The following is a 25,090-nucleotide window of genomic DNA, read 5'->3' as shown; positions in this document are numbered from 1 at the left end:
GCCCTTACTTCATCTTCGAAGGCTTCCCACAAGATACTCCCCTGTCCTTCAGCGAATGCTTTTCGAAACCACTGCCACCATTGATTCGCCTCGCCTTCGAGGTGGAACGAAGCTAGACGCAACTTTTGATCAGCGGCTATCTCTTGAAACTCGAAGAACTGGTCCACACAATTGAGCCATTCCGTCGAGTCATCTCCAGAAAAACTTGGAAATTCCAACTTTGCAATCTTGGAAGAAAATGGCCGGATGTTTTTGCCGGTATCTCAGTTGGTTCGGCGGGATCCTTCTTGCTGATAATTATTATGGCTAGGTGATCCTCTGCTTGAGAGGAATGCTTCAGATAGTTTTGCAATAGTCTCTTCTAGTCGTTGGATCTTGTCGGTGATTCCCACCTCCATTCGCTGCATTCCTTCTTGAACTCCTCCAAGCTTCTCCTCTAGAAGCTTGATCCGTTCCTTGTTTATTGTCATGAACCTGCTCTGATACCAATGATAGGTCCCAATCAGTACAAGCACAACAAACACAAAGAAAGTATTCTCTTTGGGTGAGAATGAACCACAAATTCATTAACTTCTTATCTCCCTTTTCCATTCTCTTCTTTCCAAAGTTATACATCAAAGAAACAACTGAAATGAAGCTAATGGTGTCCGAGTCTGTAGGAGATTCATTCACCCACTACCCATGACTTGCAGTCGTGCTAATAACTGCCCTAAAACAAAAGTAAACCAGCAAATATTAAACCAGCAAATACAATAAAAGGAAATGATGCTGAAGTAGGAAAAATGGGCTTGGCTTCTAAACATGGACATCAGTCCATATAGCGTGAGTTGGGCCTCGGGGTCCGACAAGATCTTCTGGGTAGTAATAACACAAGTTCACAACCAAACAATCCAACCATGTTTAGAAGCCACAGGAGAGAATGAAAAACAGAGCAATAAATGGAAACAAGCAAGGAAGTCACAACAAACTTACCTGAAGATCCTCCTCTCAAGTAAGAATATGCTTGGCTTTCAATTCTTCTTCCTCCCCTCTTTGTTCTTTTTCTTTTTGCTTCTTCAAAACCTTTTCTATTAGGATTTCTCCATCTTCCTTTTCTCTCTCTCTCTTTCTTTCTCCAAATATCAGAACCCCCTTTTTCACTTCCTGACCAAAACTTTTTAATTTTTCCAAAAATCCAGCACATGCCTTCTTCCCCATGGTCTTCGTTCCACTTTCACACCAATATTTTTTAGAATCATTTTTTTTACCTAAATAAATAGGAAATAAAATAAATAAAAAGAAAATAAAGATATTTTGGAAAAAAAGAAATGGAAAAGATAAAAAAGATAAAAATAAAATTTAATAGTAATAATAATAAAAATAACAATAAAATAATAATGATGATGGTGATAATAATAATAATAATAATAATAATAATAATAGGAGCAGTAGTAACAAAGACAATTCTAATGATGATAACAATAAAAATAAAAATAACAAAAGTATACAATGACTATATATATATAAGAAAAATGAATGAATAAATAAATAAATAGAAATAAGTACATCTCATATATTCATAAAGAAAACATGCAAGTTACATAAGTTATGTAAACTACGTAAGTCATGCAAGCCACGTAAGCCATGCAAACCACGTAAGCCATGCAAACCACGTAAACCATACAAGCCACGTAAGCTATGCAAGCCACGTAAGCTACGTCAACCATACAAATGACTTAGGGGTGCTAGGGTAAACCTAAGTAGACTAGGTTCACCTAGACAAGTGTGCCTAATGGACCTAAATATGTCTAAGCAAATTGTTATAAAAGTGTACCTAGTATTTAGAATGACTCAAAGAGGTAAGCTATATGAGTAGCAATGGGCCACCAAGAATTGCTATAGAGTATTGAAAGAGTACATAATCAGGGCATGTGCCAAGGGGACAAAATGGAGGGTCTACAATGAGCTCATAAGAAATACTTTTTTGAGTTACAAAATGTAGTGTACCGATTATATTACTTATGTAGATGATATAATTGTGAATACATTTATAATGTTGGATAGTATACAACTTTGAGGGATTAAGTGTATATATTAAAAATGTAGTTAAATAAGTCTAGGGTACAACGAGACATGATTATTATTGTTCACTCATAATTTTTGTTTTTTTTTTTAGTTGAGCTAATATGCATCCCTAACAAATGCATAAGTTTATAGCTCTTAAATTGCAGGTGTGCTCGCATGGTCACACGACCCATTTGCCTGTATGAATGAGCTTCAAAAGTGGAATATGATAGACTTAAATGAGTTATCAGGCTAATTTAGCCCATCTTGTGCAAGTGGGAGACGTTGGAGTTGGGTTTGGGTGCCCGAGTGGGCTGACTCGACCAAACCCAATAAATGGGAGAAATAAGGGGAGTGGTTTTTGGGAGTTTTAAAACCACCCAAAAACTGCAACTATTAAAAATAAAAAATAAAAATTATTCTCTCTGTGAAACCAGAGAAAGAATAGGTTTTCTCTTCTCTCTCTAAAAAAACTAAAAAGAGAAGAAATATGTTTTCTTCTTTTTCTTGAAAATCAAAAGAAAGAATATAATTCTTCTAAAAAAAACATGAAGTTCTTTCTCTTGAAGATATTCATATTTTTCTCTATGAAAACAAAAGTCAAGGCTCTTGTGCTAAGAGAAAAGAATGGTTCTCATTTTCGTGGTTTCATTTATGACTTAAACGCGAAAATTGGTTAGTGAAACAACTAATCAAGATTCTTGGGCATTTCAAAAGATAACCCAGAAATCTAATTTTTCATCATTATATATTAAGATTTTTTTTAAGAAATAAAATCAAAATAGAAATGCCCCAACCTCAAATTTTGAGTTTTCAAAAAGTAAAAATATTTACAATTAAATGTTGAAAAAAACACTTTCTATATTAAGATTTCAACAAAATTTTAAAATAAGTAAAATATTTTATCAAATCCATTTAAATTCATGTTTTTTTTTCTTTTCATCAACCAGTATCCTAACTTATTTGTCGTGAAAGCTTTTTCCTTTTGTAATGATATTTTCTAATTTTTTTAAAATTTGGTAGTTGACGTTTTATTAAATAAGTTTCTTAATGATAGCTTATCATTGGTTTTCATTTTTAAATTTATTTTAAATTTTGTACTGTTTAATTTTTGTAAAATTTTATTTTATTTAATTATTTATATTAATTATAATGGATAATTTTCTACTCCCATAAAGTTATTTTTAAAATGTTATGTTTGGAATTATTTATAGAAATACTAGGAATGGATCAATAATCCAGATTCATAGCCTAATTATTGGGTTCCAAGTATAATAGGCGTTAGGTCCGAACCCCATTTTATATGCTGAAGATGGGTAAGGTAGGTCACTTCATTTCTCATGCATTACCCACACAAGAGTAATGATAAAGTCACAAGGTCTTTCCACTGCCAGTTAGGCAGTTACAGCCTAAAAGAATGAAATTGGTTAAGAATGAAAAAAAACAAAAATTCTAGAAGTCATGTTTATATGTCCTGATCATGACACAAAATGTTGATGATAAACTTATATATAATAGTTCACCTACACCCAACTCTTCAATCCATAAGTGAGATATTTAACACTAATGATACTTAAATGTAATATTGATATGAGATATTGAGGCCAATTAAATTACAATTCAGTCCTGTAAGTATAGTTAAAAAAGTGCTAGTCTTCTTTTTAAATGCTATATCATCCTCTAAAAAAGGTTTATTTTATCTTTATTGCTAAAATTTGCTCAGTGCTAACATGTTAAACTCTTCCATTCAGACTTGAGAAGATAATCACAAGCTACATGTTGAACACCTTTTATCACTCGTTTCCCCATCAACAGACAACCGTGCAATTTCACAAAGCACTTCTTAGAAACCAAAGAAAAAGGAAAGTGGAAGTGAAGAAGGGAAAAAAAAAATACTCATTATCAACAGCAAGTACATGAAGACCAGGGAATGGAATGCATCAGTTCTTCGGCAAACCCACTTTCCATAATTGGGACGATCAGAGATCTGAGAATATAAATGATTGAAGCTAAGGCTTTTGGTAGCTTTCCTCTTGACGGTGTGTTATATAGTCAAGCGGGAAGAGTTTTTAAATGAGGTTACCGTTACAAACCGACCATCTTTGGCGCGGGTTCCTTAAAGTAGCCCTCCGGCGGGCGCGTGTTAATTTAGTCCCACCGCCACCCTAGAGGGGAGTTTTTTTTAAAAAATAAAATAAAATATATTGAGGAATTTTATTAACATTCCATAAGCTAAACTATTAGTTATATTTCATTTTTAAATTGATTGAACAATAAAATTTAAAAAATTAAAAAATTTTAAGTATTTCATTTAATTCTCAAAACATTATGATAAAATATTTTTGTTCATGTTGGTTACTTAAATATCGTTTTTAATTGATTTCCCTTATTCATTTTAGTTAAAAAATTTAAATGAAGTTAAAATATAATGTAATAATTGCACTTTTTGTAATTTTCAATAATTTTATCATAATATATATTTTTATTAAAGGCCAATTATTGTCGAAGGTGAATAGAATAAAAGAAAAGGGGAAATCAGTGGAGGATATTTTCTTTATACTCCTACACACACCAAACACACACCCACCTTGGTGCTGCAATGAGATGTTTTTAAATATTAGTGGCAAGAATTGATCCAAGTTTTTGAGGCATTGTTGTACATTGGGGTGGTTTTGTTTGCTAAATAGAATAGGGCTGAATTTGCTTTTACAGATGCTTACGATACATCACATTCTCTGTCTTTATTTAAAGCAAATTGGATTTAAAGTAGCATAGTTTGGAGAAAAACTATGTTAAAGGACTATTCCATGATTGATACAGCAATACGCCAAACACCCAGAAAATCAGCACACCAAAATGGTAGATTAGTTAAAAAGGAGGCATAAAGCAATATGCCAAAGGATGATTTTAGAAATACAAGTGAGAATATTTCAACAATAACTAGTGCTGCCGATCGTGAAAGTTAAAAAGGTAGATTAGTTAAAGCAGTACGCTTAGCATATATACATCAAAATGGCACACATTCCTACATTTATGATCAAATTCAATCTCATCACATCCACCAAAGAAAATGCTCTCTGGTTTTCCAGTTCCTAGCAAACCCCTGAGGCCTTGGATTGTGTCGTGAATAAACCTTGGTCTACAACAGGATTTTGAATTGAATCCCAATCTTTATTCCATTTAAACCCCAAGTGATTATAATAGCATGTCTCCTCCAGTTCAGCAAAAAGTTCTGAATAGGTCTATGTCCTGGAGCCCAATACTCTCTGTAATAGTACATCCAACTTGAGACCCCAAGGAGGAATCACCTACTGCAAATACCTGTTGTTGGGTGGGTTCTCAGTCGTTCAAGCAATTCAGATTGACCACCTGATTTTTCATGCCAACTTTGAAGCTGGGGATGGCATCTGAGGTCTCTGGATCTACAATCTGGCCATGATCACTTCTGGATTGCGAGCACAGAGGTATGATCATGACAGAGCCGGGCTTATCTCTTTCTGGAACTGAAGTTCCCGGACCAACAGCATTAGCAGAACATTGGAGATCAACTTGGAGAAGATGTTGTGGAGCAGACAGCAGTGCATGGCTAAAGTCATCATCTAGCAGAACATACAGCTCAGGATCTTGATTTGGAGGCTGTTTGAATTGTTGCTCCATTAGGACTTCATTCCACGTCTGGGTGGTCGTATTTGACTGACTTGATTGGTGGTTGAAAGGATGGGAAAGAATGGTTTGAGAACTAACATTTGCTCTCTGACAGTCAAGGAAATTACTTGCTGAAGTTTCTTTGAGATCCACAGGCAAAATGGAAGCTGTAGCCTTCTTATCAGCTTCATGGCAGAATCTTGTGCCCTTGTCTATGAGAGGCATATTGTTGCCTGTGTATTTGGGATTGCCATTAGCTGCATGTTTTTGGTGCATCAGATTTGAGGTTTGAAAGCCAAAACTTCCAGCAGGACGGGTGAAATCCTGCTGCATCATCCCTTGAGAACTTTTTACTTTGTTCTCCTTCCGCAACTTACTCAGGTAGAACCTGTACTTCTGCACAAAGGATAAAATTTCTCAGAGAAAATCCCCTGACAGGCAACCATATCAAACAGAGTCAATAAAGAATTTTCCTTCTCTACATATGTTTCACTGCTGTTAGGGAACCAATTCTTTAGGTTTCAGCAGAATTTAAATCCTGTTTACTTTTGTATTGAAGTAATTGCCATTTCTGCCAATGTTGTGTTCAGGATAGCAAGGAATTACTCAATCCCTTATATACATGGTCCTGAACACTTATATGTCTGGAACTAATTGAACGATGCTTTGCTTACAAACCATTATTGATAGCTCAATAGAGTCATTTGTGCTTATTGAGCTTAAACAGTGACCTCTTTTGCTTCCAAAGTTAAGGAGGCCAACCTTCATTTGACTTTGTAGTAGTGTTTCCTTGCAGAATTGTTTTTTTCATTATGTAACCAGGGAACAAAATGAGAGAATTACCTGCAGATGACTAGCAACATTTTCTCTTGTCAACCAGGGAACATTCATCAAGTCCAGAATTTTCTTGGGCCTGGCTTCTGTCAGATGAATAACCATCAAGACTCCGTCAATGCAAAACCCTAACACAAGTTAACAAATTGTAAACCATAACAAAAGAAAATTTTCCAGTTTGATAAAAATTTGAAAGGTTGATGATCTATCTTAATACAAACTAGTGAAAAGGAAATTAAAACTCACTATCATAGCCAATCTGGGTTACAACGTCCACAAACTTCTGATGTAGATCTATGGACCAAACCACTCTGGCTTTCTTTGATGTTGATGGCTCAACTGACTTTTGGTCATCATGCCTTCTGTTTTCCATATCTTTTCGTTTTCTAGTTGCACTCACCTCACCTCCATTTAGTTGCTGCCCATCATCCAACTCATTTGATGATCTACTTATCATCACCTGTGAGTTTTTTCCCTCATGTATTTTCTTTCTCAAGACATGCTGCCATATATTCTTAAGCTCTTCCATTCGAACAGGCTTGAGAAGATAATCGCAAGCTCCACTTTGGACGCCTTTCATAACTCTATTCATTTCCCCATCAACAGATATCACTGCGCGGTTTCACACAGCACTTGTTATTAGAAACCAAAAAGAAAAAACAAGGTATGTGGGAGTGAAGAAGGGAAAAAATACACAATGGACTCACAAATGACAGGGAGATCCATCTCAACTTCAAGATGTTCCAGGAGTTGGAAGCCGTCCATATCTGGCATGTTAACATCACTAATTATGATGTCAAAACTATTTTTTCTTTCTTGGAGCATGCTCAAAGCATCTCTTGCTACACAGCAAGTGGTCACTGCACATACATGAATAAATGATGATAAAACAAAATTATTAGCAAAAAATAAACGGTCCTTGTTCAAGGGGACCTGAAACACAGGCTGCAAGTTATTAACAAATGGAACCTAAATAACCAAATGGAGAAAAATTGCATGTTATGCAATCATATTTTCTAAGATCAATATTCCCAAGCAACTATGCTTCATAAATATTGAACAGACTTATGAGAAGATTTTGATCCATTACAAACAGTCAATTCTCTTAATCTCATCAATAACTTGAATCATCTTGCATACCTGATCACACATAGGGATTTTTGGATGCCTAAAGATTGGTTTGATCTTTCCTGGTTATTTTGGTGTTTCCAAAATATGGAATTTGTCTAAACTTCCAACTTCTATTAGATCACTATACAAGGCTTCTAGGTTTATGGTATTATCCATAATCTGACAAACCAATTTTCTTTTGCATGAAATTTGGACAACTTCGTATGAATTTTTGAACCAAAGAAACCTCTGGCCAAATAAAGTTTAGGAAACATACGACAAATTACCCCAGCGAAGTTCAATTTCTTGCGAAAGATGATCAGGAGTATCTTAGTGAATATTATAACAAAGAACAAATTGCAAAAAGCTAATGTGAAATTGCAGTAACTGACCAACAAGAGAAGTTGGAAGAAAACAAAATGGAATCAGTCCTGCGCAAAACTAATCATTTACTCAAAGATGGCTAATAGGCAGATGATAACAAGAAAAATTAATATGTGGTTGATATATATTTGATCGATCAACCTGCAGATCAACCTTTGATAACCTAACGATGACTAAACAGAAAGAAACCGTGTCATAGACCCTTAAATAAACAGAAAGAAACAAATACATCCCAGATAAGTAAAAAGTGTAAAACCCACATAAATTCTCTAATTTGTTGTTTGGTTTCTGTGAAAATTGAGGAGAACCCAAAACCCTAAATATCACATTTTGCGTTGTTTACCGTATCAGAAATGGAGAAGAAAGAAAATCAACTCCACTAACGCCAATAGTTTTAGACCAGAAAGTTTTAAACCAGGGCGCATTCTAGGTCATGAAAATTTAGAATCCATATTTAAATTCTTCTCCTTTCCCACATTTTCTCAGCAACCAAACACACAAAACAAACCAAACACAAGCAAGATCCAACTATCATCTTTCTACTCAACCATGCAACTAACAATTGCAGATTCTAGATGATGAAAACTTGAATCAATATATGATTTTTTTCAAAAACCTAGAAACAGAGAAGCAAAATCACTTTCATAAGAACACTTCTTGAGCATTTTTTACACAACCTTGAGCCAAGCTGGATCATCATCAACAGCAAGTACACGAAGACCAGCCGGGAATGCATCAGTTCTTGGCCCACTTTCCATGGGGGTGTGTTGGTGTTATATAGACCAACGGGAAAGAGATTTAAAATGAGGTTACCGTTACAACCCGACCTTCTTTGGCGCCGGTTCCTTAAACTAGTTCTCCCGCGCATGTTAGTTTAGTCCCACCGCCACTCTAGCAGAGGAATTGTAAGGGGATTAATTAGTGGCTTTTCGTAGAAGAGATATTAGATTATTAGTTAGACGTACACATAAGAAGAGATTTGAGGACTCCTGTTTTCATTTTTTTGTTTTTTTTATAGAGTTTTAGGTTTTTCTATTATTTTCTAATATTTTATTTTCTTGGAAACCAAACATGGGTTGTGAAAGATAAATCCTCCTCCATTTTTTGGCTACTATTTGCATTATACTCCAATATATTCTCTAAGTAGTTCCTTTTGATCAAGGGACAATCAATACTTAGTTTGGTTCTAATGATACCTAATTATCTTTTAATCATTGGATAACTCATTTTGATTGATTGTATACAAGATTAAGACAAATCTCATGGATCAATCTAAGGCTCGACCATCAAAGCGAGAATTAAAAGTTAAGTTTGATTTAAAATACTTTTGTGATCTAAACTAAATTGTCAAATCAAACTTTCAAATTAAAACTAATCTTAAGATATAGTTTAACTTTAGACTGATTCCTTAACCTTCAAAATAGGAAAAGTTATACTTTCTCTCTCAATGGATTCAAAATCAAACTTGTGATCATATCCTTACAATCATATTTCATTATTTTATATTTAAATTAAGTTTTCACTATTTTAAGCAAATAATTAGTCTTTTTAACCTAAAACAACTAAACAGGTGATTGTTGGTCCTTAAAAAATGACAATGCAAATACTACAAGCCATGGTAATCATATCTCCAATGTTTCTTTACCAAAGTTATCACATAATTTAGGCTTTAGTATTTATTACAATGAATATTTATTGTTAATAAAGTTTAGCGGTTATCGAGGATGGTGTTGTTTTGTTGTTTTTGGTAAAAAAAATAAAAATTAATTGTTTGCTTTCAAGTTATGTTAGGTTTTTATTTTTTGTTTTATATTTTCTTTTATTAAATTAACCTATGTTGTATTGAGATCTTTGTTAAGTCAAGTTGCTAAAGTCCAAGATTTGGAGTTTGTAGTGGAGTAATAGAGCAATGATTACTACAGCTATGTTGGAACATCACCTATCAATTTACAAATTAGTAAGTCAATGTCTAAATGCCAGGCAAACATAGGAGTATAAATCAATGAGAGGCTATCTAAGTCCCTCATCGGTTCATCCTTCAACTCATCGTACTCAACCTACCAGTAACTATATACCATATTTTGAATTTGTTTCTCAATCCAAGGTGGTGTTTATTTTTTTGGCTTTTTATTGAAAGCAATTTAGTTTTAGAATTTAGGTTGTTTGTTTTTCTACTTTTTCATGACTTATTATAAATTTTTTACTAAATAGAAAAAGCCAAAATATATAGCTTTTTCTAAATAGAAAAAATAACATATTGATTTTTTGTACTTTTTAATACTTAATAGAAATAAAATACTACAAAAACAAACAACTTAATATTTAACACTATTAAGCATTAAGGTTCTATTTAGAATTAAGTAAAAAAACAAACACCACCTAAGTGTATTAAAAAAATTTTCCCAAATCTAGGTATAATTCTCCACATAGACCTCCATTTTTATTGAAATCACTTGCATATTTTAAACAATTTGAGAATGAAAGAATAGACCAATATTGGTAAATATACTCAAACTTGTTCCATTCTTTCCCTCAACAACTTTGTTGGACTGAGCATCACTATTTTCCATGCCTCTTCTCGTCGTACCTTAGTGAACAATTCTTCAATTTCAGGTAGAGGTTTGGTGGCTAGAATTCTACTATGAACAACATCGAGGTCTTGGTTGAGTCTTTCTTAACTATAAAATCTAGGCAGAATTCTTTAAGTTTGAATAAAAGAGATTCAATGAGTCCCATCTTTTTTTCGCAATTGGATAACACGAGTTGTTGTTTTGGATATCATCATTCATGGATTTCACAAGCCATGATATGACAATATTGTTGTTTGCAAACTAGGTTGTGTATGAAGGATACGTTTTTGTTGGTTCTAAGATTGAGTCATCAAGGAAACCTTGTTTTCCCCATCCTCGGATCGCCATTAGAATCACTCTTGACCATTGGAGAAAATTCTTCACATTCAGTTTCTTTGTTGTAATCTGTAATAGGGTATTTTCTGGAGTGACTATGGTGGGAGTAATTGTAGAGGGCGTTTGAGAGGTATCCAAAGATTCCTCCGTGACATTGCCTTTGCTTGCTCCAACCATGGCTATTTTAACCATTGTTTTTTCTCAACTAAGAACTGGCTCTAATACCATGTCACCGAGAAGGAAAAAAACTTGGTATGTACCATAATTAAATCTTCATTACTTCAAAGAATAACATACCACCCTAATTTATTTTGGGACTCTTCAACAAAATCCTCAATATCTAGGAAATCATAATTTAAACTCAAAAAACAAGATAATTACCAAATAAATAGCTATCTTTATTTTTAAACTTAGATAAGACTACTAATATATAAGTATAAAACTTAAATAATAAAGACTACTTCAAATAAGTTATTTGAAACTAAAGGACAATTGACTCTAACTTCCAACAAAGACATAAGCCTTAGCCTAGGTGGCTTCTTTTTTTTATTTTAGGAATAGATAACTTAGTTATAGAATGTTTTTTTTTTCTTTTTTTTAGTTTTAATTATTCTTTAGTCATATTTATCCATTTCGAGATTGTTTAGATGTTGAGTTATGTAGCTTAACAATCTAAAGAGCTTTTGAGTTGTTACATAGAGTTTGCAAATTTTTTAGGGATACAACATGCATAGACCCTTAAAGATGGTAAGGGTAACTTCTGATGCATTTCCAAGATGGTAAAGCTCCTAAAGATACGTTGCATTGAGGTAAATACCTTAGGTTTTTCATTTTTAGTAGTTAATTAAGTTCCATTCAAGGAAGTTTGAGATTGATGAAAGCACGAGACTTAAGAACCTAAAGGTGATTAGATTTAACTAGATTTTAAGTTTACAATTCATAAAAAGTGCAAACTTCGAGCTTGGTGCAATCACTTTGAAGTTTTTAAGGCCAATGAAGGTTATTTCCAATTAGAACACCTTTAAAGTGAAAGTCATACTTCAATTTTGAGTTTCCAAACTCATTTAGAGGTAATATGAACTTAAAAAACATAAAGAGGAAGTTTCCAGAAAGTGAGTTTGAAAATTTAGAACAAAAGGTACTAAATTTGAAATGAGATGAGCAATTAAGAAGATAGTAATATTAAGATAGAGCTGTTGAAAGCATGACATAATGTAACAAAATAGTCTCATAAATAAATTTATTTATTTATGATTATGGTTCCCTTTGTCTATCCTTATTTGCATTACTTATTATATGAGCATTCATACTCCTATCACTTGCATTGTATATGACTTAAGTGCATTAGAAGCCAAATCATAGGTTCCTCGCAAGATGATAACTAGTAGTTTAAAGTTGATTTATGGGTTTGTGTAATCCTTTAGATACTGTAATGCACTAGCTCCTAATTGGAGGGATGACTTTTATAAGTTATCAAAATGATTTTTCAATGGTGAGCACACTAGTCCGTATGGTTAAAAATTATATAGAACTTATGGTGAATCAAGACATTAACTATCGAATAGTCATGATTCACCAAGTTACTATGTTGCATGAACTTTTAACCTTGAGAAAATATTGAGCTAGTGCGATGGTTATGAGTGGCTATAACCTATAGGTGAGACACCAAGATAGTCATATACTCCATATAGATTAGGTCACTATTGATTAACGCAAGTGACAACAGGTATTCTTAATAGAGGCACCATAATATCTCATAGATTTAAGACAATGTGTCCCTTTGGGTGATTCTCAAGACATGTTATTAAGAAAACTATGATTGTAATAATTCCTTAATTGGATTTGATATATGCTCATTGTGAGCTTGAGTATATAGTTAATCATATAATAAAATGATCTATAACTTAAGGATTAAAGAGGCAATCTTAAGAGGATTATAAAATATATCTCAAACATCAGTTCTTGGAGAGTTTGTATGTAGTGGATAGTAAGTCATGGACTCAAGTTTTGCCTCCTTCTAATATCATAAGATACTGTAGTGTAATTGGCTCTTTGTAAGGAGTTGTTGAGTCAACTTTAGAATTGGATTATAAGGAAGCTAGTATTTTCTCATAGGTCTTCGTGGTCCTTAATTGAGTTCCTAATTCATGGTAACATATTTTTTAAGAGAATTATGAGTTTCTAAGACATTTTGATAAAATGCAAAGTTATACTAGATCTTGTGAATGATCTTTCTAAATTAGGCTAATTATTTAATTAGAGTCTAATTGAACTAATTAATTAATTAGGACCCAAGTGAGTTAAATTGAGTAACTCAACCCAAATTGGGCTTCAATCACTTAAGCCCATAGGAAAGCTTATGTAAACTCCCTTAGAGAGAAGATCACCCTTTTCTAGTACCATGATCCATGAGAAAGAGTGATTGGGTAAAAGATTTTTGGGTATATGAGATCTATGACACTTACAAAGTTTCTTCATCAAATTAAAATTGATCTGGGAACATCCAAATCTAAGGTAACACATCCTTAATTTCTAGATCAAGGTTTTTATATTTAATGTTTTCTATTGTATATGGATCTGAAGAGGCCTAGGACTAATTACATGTACTCTAAAAGATCTAGAGATGGGAATAGAGATATCTAAGTTTACCTACAAGCTGAATCTTTCAAACAAGAGTTGGAAAATTCGAACAAAACAAGTACTATTCAAAATGCATTTCAAACAAGGTTTTTTTTTTTTTTTTTTTTTTTTTTTTTTTTTTTTTTTATGTCAAACAAACCTTGTTTTTGCATGCCACTTCTCCTCTTCCAAAACCCTTTGAACTCCTCCATCTTTACATTTTTTTCATCTCCCAAGCACCATTACTACCCTTTTGCACCATTTGGAGGCCTCCATTATTAATTTTACGCATCAAAGGTATGTTTTCAAATTTTATTTTGGACTTTTTTTCCATGTGAAAATGGGCTTGTTTATTTTCTTGATTTCCTATGACTTGGACTAATTGCAATCCTCCATGAGAATGCAATTAATGGGTGCAAACAAGTTTGTCAAGACTAGTTAGAGATTTCTCATGGATCAATTTGTTTGATTTTTTCCATATATTTTCATTTAGGTATATTCCATGAAACCATAATTTTCATGCAAGTTGCATATATCTCATAATTGAGTTTTGAACTTTGGAATCACTTCTATTGGCATTGTTAGCTAGGCACTCTGCAACTTGATCATGGTAAAGATTATGTCATTTCTTTGAATTTATGTGTTATACATGCATACACCATTTTTCACACATTACAAGAAAATTATGTTTTTCATGCCAACATTGTAAGTGTTCTATTCATTTTTCTAATCCATTGTACATGGATTGAATGGATCATCTAGAAACATGTTTAAGGTATCCACCATTGTTACCCATGTTTCACATACTAAGTTCCTACATGCGAAATATGAGGAGAATTATGTATGCTAGTTTCTTTAGTCCTAATACCCCATGTTGGTCATTGCTTTGGCATAAATTAGTACACTAGATGGACCAGTTCTCATAAGAAACTCGTACTCTTTCATGTACCTAGGTTTATTAAATATGAGTTATTTTACTTGTTTCCATGGTCTGAGATAAATAAGGTGATGAAATAGAAGAAAGGAGAAAGAAGATATATCAAGACAAAATAGGAGAATAACTGATTATATTGCCATATTGCTCAGTGACCATGCATTATAAAGTATATTCTTATATACAAAAAGGAAAAAAAGAATTCCTAACAAACTATACATGTGGAGCTATGTAAGAGGAAATAGGATTCAAATATGATATTCTAACTAATTAGCAATTTACAAAAGATAATTACATTTTTGGCTTAACTTCCTCCTCAAGTTCATTGGTCTAGTGAGAACGGTTAACTTGTAATGCAGAGTTAGGAATTTCTAAGTGGAAAGAGGCTTGGTTATGCAATCAACAAATTGATCGTCCACTAGTGTGAACTTGATAGAGAGTGTTGAAGTCAATTTTAGCGTGCATGGTTTGGGCATGCAAAATATGGTTTGGGGCTAAGTACGTTTTAAACTAATATTGTCACATAGAATTAGGGGAGTCCGAGTGGGAGAAATGTAAATTTCACGAAAGAAGGGACTTAGTCCAAACTATTTCAACAGCCCCATTCGCTACCCCACAATATTTTGATTTAGTACTTGATTGTGATATCATGACTTTCTGTTTTGATGATGACTAAGAGACCAAATTGGAGCCAAGAAAAACACAATAGCTACAATACTACGCTTCTCGTCAGGGCAAGATGCCTAGTTGATATCTGTATAACTTGTTATGTTGCAGCCCAAGGAAGGTTGCAAGGAGAGACCAAAATAAGACATAACCTTTAAGTACTGGAGAATGCATTTGATAGCTTGCCAATTAATATTGGTGGGATTATGTATAAATTGGCACACTTTATTCACAACAAAAACTATATTCAGGTGTGACATGGTACAGTACTACTAGAGGGCACCAACAAAGCTTTTGTATTTCAAGCTATTTTCAAGAGTCATACCATCATGAAGAGAGAGATTAGTCTTACATGACATAGGCATGGAAAGTGGCTTGGCATTTAACATAGAAGCTTGAGTAAGAAGATTTGTGATATACTTCATTTTTGCTAAGGTGGATACCAGTAGGGGTTCAGTGAACCTCTAAACCCAAGAAATAATGTAGAGGTCCAATATTATTTAATGAGAATGGGTAACGCAAAGTTTAGATAAGTTAAGTAACCTAGTTAGAGTGGCTCCCAGTGACGATTATATTGTCCACATAAACTAGAGCAAAAGTAACCCATGAGAAGAATGAGAAGCAAATAAAGAAAAGTCACTTTTAGACGTAACAAACCCTAAGTGTAGTAAAGAAGTACTGAGCTTAGCATATTAAGCTCAGGATGACTAGTTTAGATCTTAAAGAGACTTATCCAACTTGCAGACATGAGTAAAATAAAGAGAATCAACAAATCCAAGTGGTTGTTCCATGAAAGCATCATCATTCAAGTCCCCTTGTAAAAAGATATTATGATTTCTATGAAATAGTGAGAGTGGGCACAATACGAATGATAAGAGGCTTGATAACAGGACTGAAGGTTTTGAAGAAGTCAATGCCTTCGATCTAATGATATCCCTTAAGCCTCTCAATTTGTCCATCTAGCTTGAAATTTAACTTATAGACCCACTTATACCTATTACCCTGCCCGAGGAAGGTAAAGGAACAAGTTGTCAGGTATTGTTTTTTAGTAGGACAACAAATTCCAACTCCATGGCCTGCTTCCATTAAGGATCCTTAAGAGCTTATTTAAAGGAAGTAAGATCTTTGAGAGGACCTATGGATAAACTTAACATAAGTTTAGGTTTATAAACACCAACCTTAGACCTGGTCACCAAAGGATGATTATTGTTAGTCCAAGAATAAGCTAATAATAAGTATTCACACCAGATATATGCATGTCCACTACCAGGGGAAATAAGAGACGAAGAAGAAGAAAAAACGGACATAGAGTATGGGGAAGAAATAAGTAGGAGGGGTGGAAGGCAAGGAGATGAGAAAAAGTGCTAGAGATAAGAGGGAGAAGAGGAAGAAGGATTTATAGGTGCAGAAATAAGGATAGGGATGGAAGGGAGAGGTAACGGAATGGACAAAGGAACAGACAAGTAGGAGGGATAAAGAGACAAAGAGGGAGAGGAGGACAGATTTTTGAATGGAAAAGAATCCTTATGGAAAATCACATAGCAAGAAATATACACCCTACCTAAATGTATGTCAAGAGATAAATAGCCGTTGTGCTATGAGTTGTAACCAAGAAAAGCACACTCTAGAGACTTGTATTAGAGTTTATGACTATTATAAGGGTGCAGGCCAGGTATGGAAAACAGGATGAACCAAAAATTTTAAGATGAGGTATGTTAAGAGTTTGTGATAAAGTGCAAAGTATGGTGATTTTTGGCGCAGGACAAGGGTTGGGAGACGATTGATAATATAAGTGGCAATCTAAAAAGTGTAAGTCCAGGAAGACAGGAGCATACTAGAGTGAACAAGAAAGAATGACCTCATTTCAACCACATGGCAATTTTTCTCTATTGACTCTCCTATTTTGTTGTGATGTGTATGGACAAAATAAACGATGAAGGATTCCTAGATTAGAAAACAGTGTGGAGAGAGAGTGAAACTCACCTAGCTAATCAGATTGTATAGCCATAACTTTGTTGTCAAATTGATTTTCAATGAGAGCTTTAAACTGTAAAAAAGTACAGTATGCTTCACCTTTGTTTTAAGCAAGTAAAACCAAGTAAATTGAGTATTATCATCTATAAAAACCAAAAAATGTCAATCACCAGAAATAGAGCTAATGGGAGAAGGAACGTGTAGGTCTGCATGAATTAACTTAAATGGTTTCATTGCAATAGGTTAAGACAAAGAAAAAGGTAGCATGTGGCTTTGCCAGCTTATAGGAGTTATGTTCTATCAATATTACAAGAATCTAAGATTTGATTGACAATAGATAAAGTTGGGTGTCCTAGCCTCTTATGCCATAGATTTGGATCCTTGATGTTAGCTATGAAGACTCTGGAAGGAAAGGAAGTAGTGGAAAGAGGTTGTGATGGGAAAGATGGTTGAACTTTGTACCATGATCAAGTTAACCTTAAAGAAGGACCCTTTGAAACCTGATCTTTGACAAGAAAATGGGTGATATCAAATTAAAAAAAAAACATTTATTAGAACACAACTTGGTAACACTAATAAGATTATTTGAGATTTTTGGAGTGTGATAGACATGATGTAGAATAAGAGGAGAGTATGAGGATGGTAGTGTTGCAGTAACAAGATATGAAATAGAGATTTTTTTATTTTTCCCTACTATCACTTGATCAGATCCAGTGAATGGTATCACACTTTCAAGCATGTTGATGTTCAAAACGAAATGATGTGTGACACCCAAGTCCATGTTCCAATTTGTATCAACAATAGTAGTAGGTGTAACAGCATGATTAGCCATTGTAGGGTAAGAAAATTCTAGAGGATTAAAGAGCTGGGAATTTGGCATGAGTACAGTATTGAAAGATTGAGGAGAGGGTTGTGGTTGATAGTTCAAATTTATATCATGGAAGCATATAAGAGCAGTATGTCCAAATTTACCAAAACTTGGCACTAAGGCTTTTGGTTCTGGGTTGGAGTGTTTGGTTTCCATTGAGATTGAGGCTGCCTCTGTTGTGGTTTGCCTAATATGCTTGGTTGATATTGGTTGGTATTTGGCTGGAAAGGAGGAGACTATCTGGGTTAAGTTTGAATTTGATTGAACGTAGGTTGAGAGGGTGGTCTTTAAGGTTTCTTATTCAAATAAGCCACATGGGCTTGGGCAAAATTGATAAGAGCAACAAAGTTTTGTTGTTCAAGACGAAAGTCATAGCTGAGCAATAGGCTATGGATTTGCTCAATTATCGGTGGATTGGGTCAATTTTGAATGGAGGTAACAAAGGAATTGTGCTTGCAATCTAACCCACCAAACAAGGAATTGTACTTGCTCACCTATCACTAGAAGGCTGTCGTATTGTTCACTGACTATACAATTACAGAGTACGTTGTTATATACAAAAAGGAAAAAGGAATTCCTAACTTACTATACGTGTGGAGCTATATAAGAGGAAGTAGGAATCAAATATGATATCCTAACTAACAATTAACAGAAGTGAATTACATCTTTGGTTTAATAATCTAGGATTATTTTGCTTTTCCTTTCACTTAGGCTTTGTATGCTTATGATTGATTGGATTATATTGCATAAAGGTAAACCCCATTTCTATCATTTGCAAGATCCTTACAGAGGTCATCCCTATTATTGAGGTCTCAAAGAGTGTAGTGGGAGAACTAGCAGAAACACTAGAGCATCATCAACTTAGATTTATGGTGCTTTATGGATAACCTCTAGGCATGAAGAGCTTAGTTGAAGACTCATAATTTGAGAAAGAACTCGAGTCCATCTGTGTGTCACTGAAAGGTCTAATTTTTTAAGTGAAGGTTCACCATTTGTTTATCTTCTTTTGGTTTATCAAACATAATTATATGAATAAGAGTATGTTATCATGTCTATATTCTTTGGGTGCATACAGTTGGCCATACTAGAGGCAGAGCAGAAGGCTGAAGAGGCTGAAGGAGCAGAGACTAGTATGAGAAAGAGAGGCAACAAGAAAAACAGCAAGCCTTCAGCTCCTCAGAACTAGTTTGAGCTTCAAAATGGAATTATTCAGGTGATTTGGTAGTAAGATTAAAAATTTCACAGCACAAATGCGTGGACAAAGCACCCACATTGATGCTGCACTGAGTTGGTTTTTTAAATATTATTAGCAGGGGATTGATCCAAGTTTTTGAGGCATTCTTGCACATTGTGGGTTTTGTTTGTTAAATATAATAGGAGCTGAATGAATTTGCTTTTGCAGATGCTTATAATATATCACATTCTTTCTGTTCTTATTCAAAGCTTGATGCTTGTCTTTGTTCTGAAAATTTGCCTACTGATGGCGACTCGTGGAACCAAATCGGGTTTTGGTTTCGGATGGAGACAGCAGATTGGATTTAAAGTAGTGGCCTGTTTTGAAGAAAAACTTTATGGAAATGATTTTTATTTTTCTTTGAATTCTTTAACAACTCATTCTATGAGTTTTAAGGTAAACTTATGTTAAAAAATTATTCAATGATTGGTACAACAAAGTTTCCCAGAAAATCAGCACTTCAAATTGCAGCATCAAACACCCATTAAACAACTCGAATGGAGGCATAAAGCAATACGCCAATGATGCATTTAGAAATAAAAGTGAGAATATTTCAACAGTAACTAGTGCTGTTAATCAGTAGATTAGTTAAAGCAGTGTGCTTAGCCTGCGTACATCAAAATGGTACATATTTCAACATTTATAATCAAATCCACTCTCAGTACACCTCCAAAGAAAATGCTCTCTAGCTTTCCACTTCCTAACCAGGGTAGCAAACCCCTGAAGCCTCGGCTCGTGCCGTGAATAAACTTTGATCTACAAAAGGATTTTGAACTGAATCACAATCATTGTCCCAGTTTAACCCCAAGTCAGCATAGTAGCTTGTCTCCAGTTCATCAATAAGTTCTGAATTGTAGTAGTCCAAAAGGTCTATGTCCTGGAGCCCAATACTCTCGGTATAAGCACATCCGACTTGAGAACCCAAGGAGGAATCACCTACTGTAAATATCTTTTGTTGGATGGGTTCACAGTCGTTCAAGCAATTCAGACCAACCATCTGATTCTTCATGCCAACTTTGAAGTTGGAGATGGCATCTGAGGTCTCTGGATTTACAATCTGGCTATGGTTGCTTCTGGATTGAGAGCGCACAGGCGTGATCATTACAGAGCCGGGCTTATCTCTTTCTGGGACTGCAGTTCCTGGACCAACAGAATAAGCAGAACATTGGAGATCAACTTGGACAAGATGCTGTGGAGCAGACTGCAGTGCATGGCTAAAGTCATCTTCTAGTAGAGCATACGGCTCAGGCTCTTGTTTTGGCGGCTGTTTGAATTGCTCCATTGGGGCTTCATTCCACTTCTGGCTGGTCGTATTTGACTGACTTGATTGGTAGTTGAAAGGACGGGAAAGAATGGTTTGAGAACTAACATTTGCCCTCTGACTGTCAAGGAAATTACTTGTTGAAGTTTCTTTGAGATCCATGGGCAAAATCGAAACTGTACCTTTCTTATCAGCTTCACGACAGATTCTTGTGCCCATGTCTATGAGAAGCATATTGTTGCCTGTGTATTTGAGATCGCAGTTAGCTGCATCTTTTGGGTGAATCAGAGTAGAGGTTTGAAAGCCTAAACTTCCAGCAGGACAAGTGAAATCTTGCTGCTTCATCCCTTCAGAAGTTTTTAGTTCATTCTCCTTCTGCAACCTACTTAGGTAGAGCCGGTACTTCTGTACAAAAGATAAAATTTCTCAGAGAAAATCCCCTGGCAGGCAACCATTTCAAACAGAGTCAATAAAGAATAATTTAAATCTTGTTTGCTTTTGTATTGAAGTAATGGTCATTTCTGCCAATGTTGTGTTCAGGGTCTTTATCTTCCTGTCAAATGGACAGCAAGGAATTACTCAATCCCCTATACATACGGTCCTGAACGCTTGTATATCTGGAACTTGGAGAAAACAACTTGCATAGCCAAACCCGATTAGTCAGGGTGTAGCTTTTTTGGTTTCTAGTCCAACCTCCTAATGGGGAACTTGGGAGCAAAACAACTTGCATAGCCAAACCCAACTACTTGGGTTGTAGCCTTTTTTGGGTTGTGCTTGTAGTCCAACCTCTTAATGGATCTTTGCCTTCAAATATTATGGGGGTTAAAAAAGAAAGAAAAATTCAATCTCCAAGGCAGAAAACATGCCCCAATCTTCACACAAATTGTCTTGCTTGACAACTAATTGACCAAAGCTTTGCTTACAAACCTTATTGAAAGCTCAACAGAGCCATCTGTGCTCATTGAACTTGAACAGTGACCTCTTTAGCTTTTAGCATTAAGGAGGCCGACCTTCATTTGACTTTGTTAAGCTTACACCAGGATGTGATAGTCCTAAAGTAGTAGAATTATTTTTTTCATAATGTAACCTAGCTAATTGTCATTTATCATTGTGACATAACCAGGGAATAAAATGAGAGAATTACCTGCAGATGGCTGGCAACGTTTTCTCTTGTCAGCCAAGGAACATTCATCAAGTCCAGAATTTTCTTGGGACCAACTTCTGTCAGATGAATTATCATCAAGACTCCGTCCATGCAAAATCATAACATATGCTAACCAATTGTAAACCATAAAAAAATAAAAAATTCCAGTTTGATCTAAATTTGAAAGATTGATAATCTATCTTGATACAAACTAGTGAAAAGGAAATTGAAACTCACTATCAAAGCCAATCTGGTTTACAGCATCCACAAACTTCTGATGTAGATCTATGGACCAAACCACTCTAGCCTTCTTTGATGATGATGGATCAACCAACTCTTGATCATCATGCCTCCTGTTTTCCATATCTTTTCGTTTTCTAGTTGCACCCAGCTCACCTCCATTTAATTGGTGCCCATCATCAAACTCATCTGATCTACTCATTATCATCTGAATTTCACGCATACATTCATAGCTTTCAACGTCTTTTCCCTCATGTATTTTCTTCCTAAAGACATGTTGCCATATATTCTTAAGCTCTTTCATCCGAACAGGCTTGAGAAGATAATCGCAAGCTCCATGCTGAACGCCTTTCATCACTCTACTTGTTTCCCCATCGACAGACATCACTGTGCGGTTTCACAGGGCACTTCTTGTTAGAAACCCAAAAAAAGGTAAGTGGGAGTGAACAAAGGAAAAAATACACAGTGGACTCACTAATTACAGGGAGATCCATCTCTAGACCGACATGTTCCAGGAGTTTGAAGCCATCCATGTCTGGCATGTTAACATCACTAATCACGATGTCAAAACCATCTTTTCTCTCCCGAAGCATGTTCAGAGCATCTCTTGCTAAACAGCAAGTTGTCACTGCACATACATGAATAAACAATAATGAAACAAAATTATCAGCGAAAAAATAAACCGTCTTTGTGCAAGGGGATATAATTGCATGTTATGCAATCAGATTTTCTAAGATCAATAATCCCAAGCAATTACGTTTTGCAAATTTTGGATTTAATTATGAGAAGATTTTGGTCCATTACAAACAGCTTTAATTCTCCTAATCTTAGTAACTCGAATCATTCTGCATGCAAACCATCTCATCACATGTAGGGATTTTAGAACGACCTAAAGATTGGTTTGATCTTTCCTGATTATTTAGGTTTTTCCAAGCAACTAAAATTACAGAGACTTCAAAGGGAAAAAAAAACCTTCAAATTGCAAAATATGAAAATCGACTGAACTTCCAACTTCTATTAGATCACCAAAGTTCACTTCCGGGAACTATGCAAGGCTTCTAGGTTTATGGTTTATCCATAATCTGAGAAAGCAATTTTCTTTTGCATGGAATTTGGACAAATTTGTATGAATTTTTTAACTAAGAAACCTCTTCATAGAAAACAGGAACTTGGCCAGACAGAGTTTGGGAAACATTCCACAAATTGCCCCAACGATAACTGCATCATCAACCCATAAATAAACAGAAAGAAACAAATACATCACAATAAGTTAAAAGTGTAAAACCCACATAAATTCTCTAATTCCTTGTTTGATTGCTGGGAAAATTGAGGAGAACCCAAAATTCTAAATAACACATTTTAAAGGAAAAGAAAGAAAATCAACTCCACTAACCCCAATAGTTTTAGACCAGAAAGTTTTAAACCATTGCGGATTCTACACGATGGAAATTTAGGATCAATATTTGATTTCTCCTCGCCTCTCACATTTTCTCAGCAACCAAACGGACAAACAAACCAAACACAAGCAAAATCCAAGGATCATCTTTCTGCTCAACCATGCAACTAACATAGAAAGACACTCAATAACAGAAAACCCAGAACCAGAAAAGCAGATTGACCTTCATAAGAACACTTCTTGAGCATTTTTTCAAGGATTTTGAGCCACGTTGGGTCATCGTCAACAACAAGTACACGAAGACCAGCTGGGAATGCTTCAGTTCTTGGTGAACAAAACCCACTTTCCATGGCTGGGACGCTCAGAGATCTGTGAATAGAGATATTGAAGCTAGGGCTTTTGGTAGCTTTTTGTTGGCAGTGTGTTATGTAAAGATGATCGGGAAAGAGTTTTAAAATGAGGTTACAGTTACAAACCGACTATCATTGGCGCCGTTCCTTAAACTAGCCCTACGGCGCACGTTAGTTTAGTCCCACTGCCACTCTTGCAAGGAAATTGATTTTTTTTTTTTTTAACTAATTGCTTGAGATATAATTTTGAGTAGTATATTGAATATTTATTTATTATATTTGTGTAAAAAAAAAGAAAGAAAGTATATTTTGAGGAATTTTATTAATATTCCATGAGTTAAACTTTAATTATATTTCATTTTAAAATTGACTGCAACAATAAAATTAAAAAATTTGAAGGACCTCACTTAATCCTCAAAACAATATGATAAAATATTATTGTTCATGTAGGCTATTAAATCTCATTTTTAATCGGATTCCTTTATTTATTTTAATTAAAAAATTAATGATAAAATTTAAATGAAGTTAAAATATAATGTAATATTTGAACATTTTGTAATTTTGGAGAATTTTATCTTTGATATTTTCATCAAAAGTCAAGGATGGATAGAATAAAATAAAATAAATCAATGGAGGATATTTTCTTTACACTCGCATATTTTGGTATAGTTTGTAGCAAGCAAATCACTTGAGGAAGTTATCCCAAACAATGTATGAATCAAATGAACTATCACTCATGGAGGCAAAAACTTTGGCTCAAACTAACCCGTTACTTTGTTTATGATTACACTTAAAGTAGCAACAAGTCCAATTTAAACAACAAATATAGTTGTTTCCTCTACACGATGAAGCTCCAAGGAAACGGAGGAGTTAAAAATGGATGCAAATACAACTTTGACACTCTATCCTTCCATTAGTGTTATTTAAACCACACACTAGTGTTAGATCTCATTAGGTGGATTCAATCCTCATTGTTGAGGATAATGAATCAATTAGGAAGGACACTATTTGTTTATATAAAGAAAAAAGTTTCTTAGGGATGCAACTTAATGAATTGAAAGCTAGAGATGACTCCTTGAAGGGAGGATATACCATCAACTCATTTATCAAATGGTAAGGGGATTTAGTAGAAAGATATTGGAAAAAAGGTTCCTTCAAGTTTTATTTTCTCAAACTTTCAATGAGATAAGCAATTCAATAGACCATTTAATGTGAAATTAATGATTTTGATGTTGGTGAATGACATTTTTCATTGCAATGTCTTTCTATCAAGTTTGCATTAGTCTAGTTCCCCAATCTACCAAGTAGGTTAGCATCATCATTCAAAAGAAAAAGAAAAAATTACCTTAGCAAGTTCTAGGACTAGCTTAAAAAGCAGTTAGAAAGTAAAAGTAATCTGCTAATATAAATGGAACTCAGAAAAGAAAACAAGCCTAAGAAGGAAGGTCTAGCAACATGGAGAGAAGAATATAGCATCAAGCC

General features: G+C 34.5%; 2 protein-coding genes across 3 annotated transcripts; both read right to left on the bottom strand.

The window, feature by feature from the left end:
* Window positions 1–4,907: 4,907 nt before the first annotated feature.
* On the bottom strand, window positions 4,908–8,950 carry LOC109121447 (two-component response regulator ORR26). The gene is made up of 5 exons (XM_019226626.2): window positions 8,657–8,950; window positions 7,230–7,382; window positions 6,769–7,134; window positions 6,532–6,650; window positions 4,908–6,084 (listed from the first exon to the last, which is right to left on the bottom strand). The coding sequence occupies exons 1-5, from the start codon at window positions 8,679–8,681 to the stop codon at window positions 5,383–5,385; spliced, it is 1,365 nt and encodes a 454-aa protein (XP_019082171.2). The 5' UTR covers window positions 8,682–8,950; the 3' UTR covers window positions 4,908–5,382.
* Window positions 8,951–19,701: 10,751 nt separating this feature from the next.
* Window positions 19,702–23,725, bottom strand: LOC100250227 (two-component response regulator ORR26). 2 transcript variants are annotated; one of them, XM_002274637.4, is made up of 5 exons: window positions 23,482–23,725; window positions 22,338–22,490; window positions 21,860–22,249; window positions 21,623–21,699; window positions 19,702–20,883 (listed from the first exon to the last, which is right to left on the bottom strand). In XM_002274637.4, exons 1-5 carry the CDS (start codon window positions 23,606–23,608, stop codon window positions 19,918–19,920), a joined length of 1,713 nt encoding a protein of 570 aa, XP_002274673.1. In that variant the 5' UTR covers window positions 23,609–23,725; the 3' UTR covers window positions 19,702–19,917. The 2 variants fall into 2 exon arrangements, with proteins under 2 accessions (XP_002274673.1, XP_010663038.1); XM_010664736.3 differs by having other exon boundaries at window positions 21,623–21,696.
* Window positions 23,726–25,090: the final 1,365 nt, after the last annotated feature.

Source organism: Vitis vinifera, chromosome 17 (assembly GCF_030704535.1).
Source record: "Vitis vinifera cultivar Pinot Noir 40024 chromosome 17, ASM3070453v1".
NCBI classification, from domain to species: Eukaryota; Viridiplantae; Streptophyta; class Magnoliopsida; order Vitales; family Vitaceae; genus Vitis; species Vitis vinifera.
This window is presented reverse-complemented; position numbering and strand designations above follow the sequence as displayed.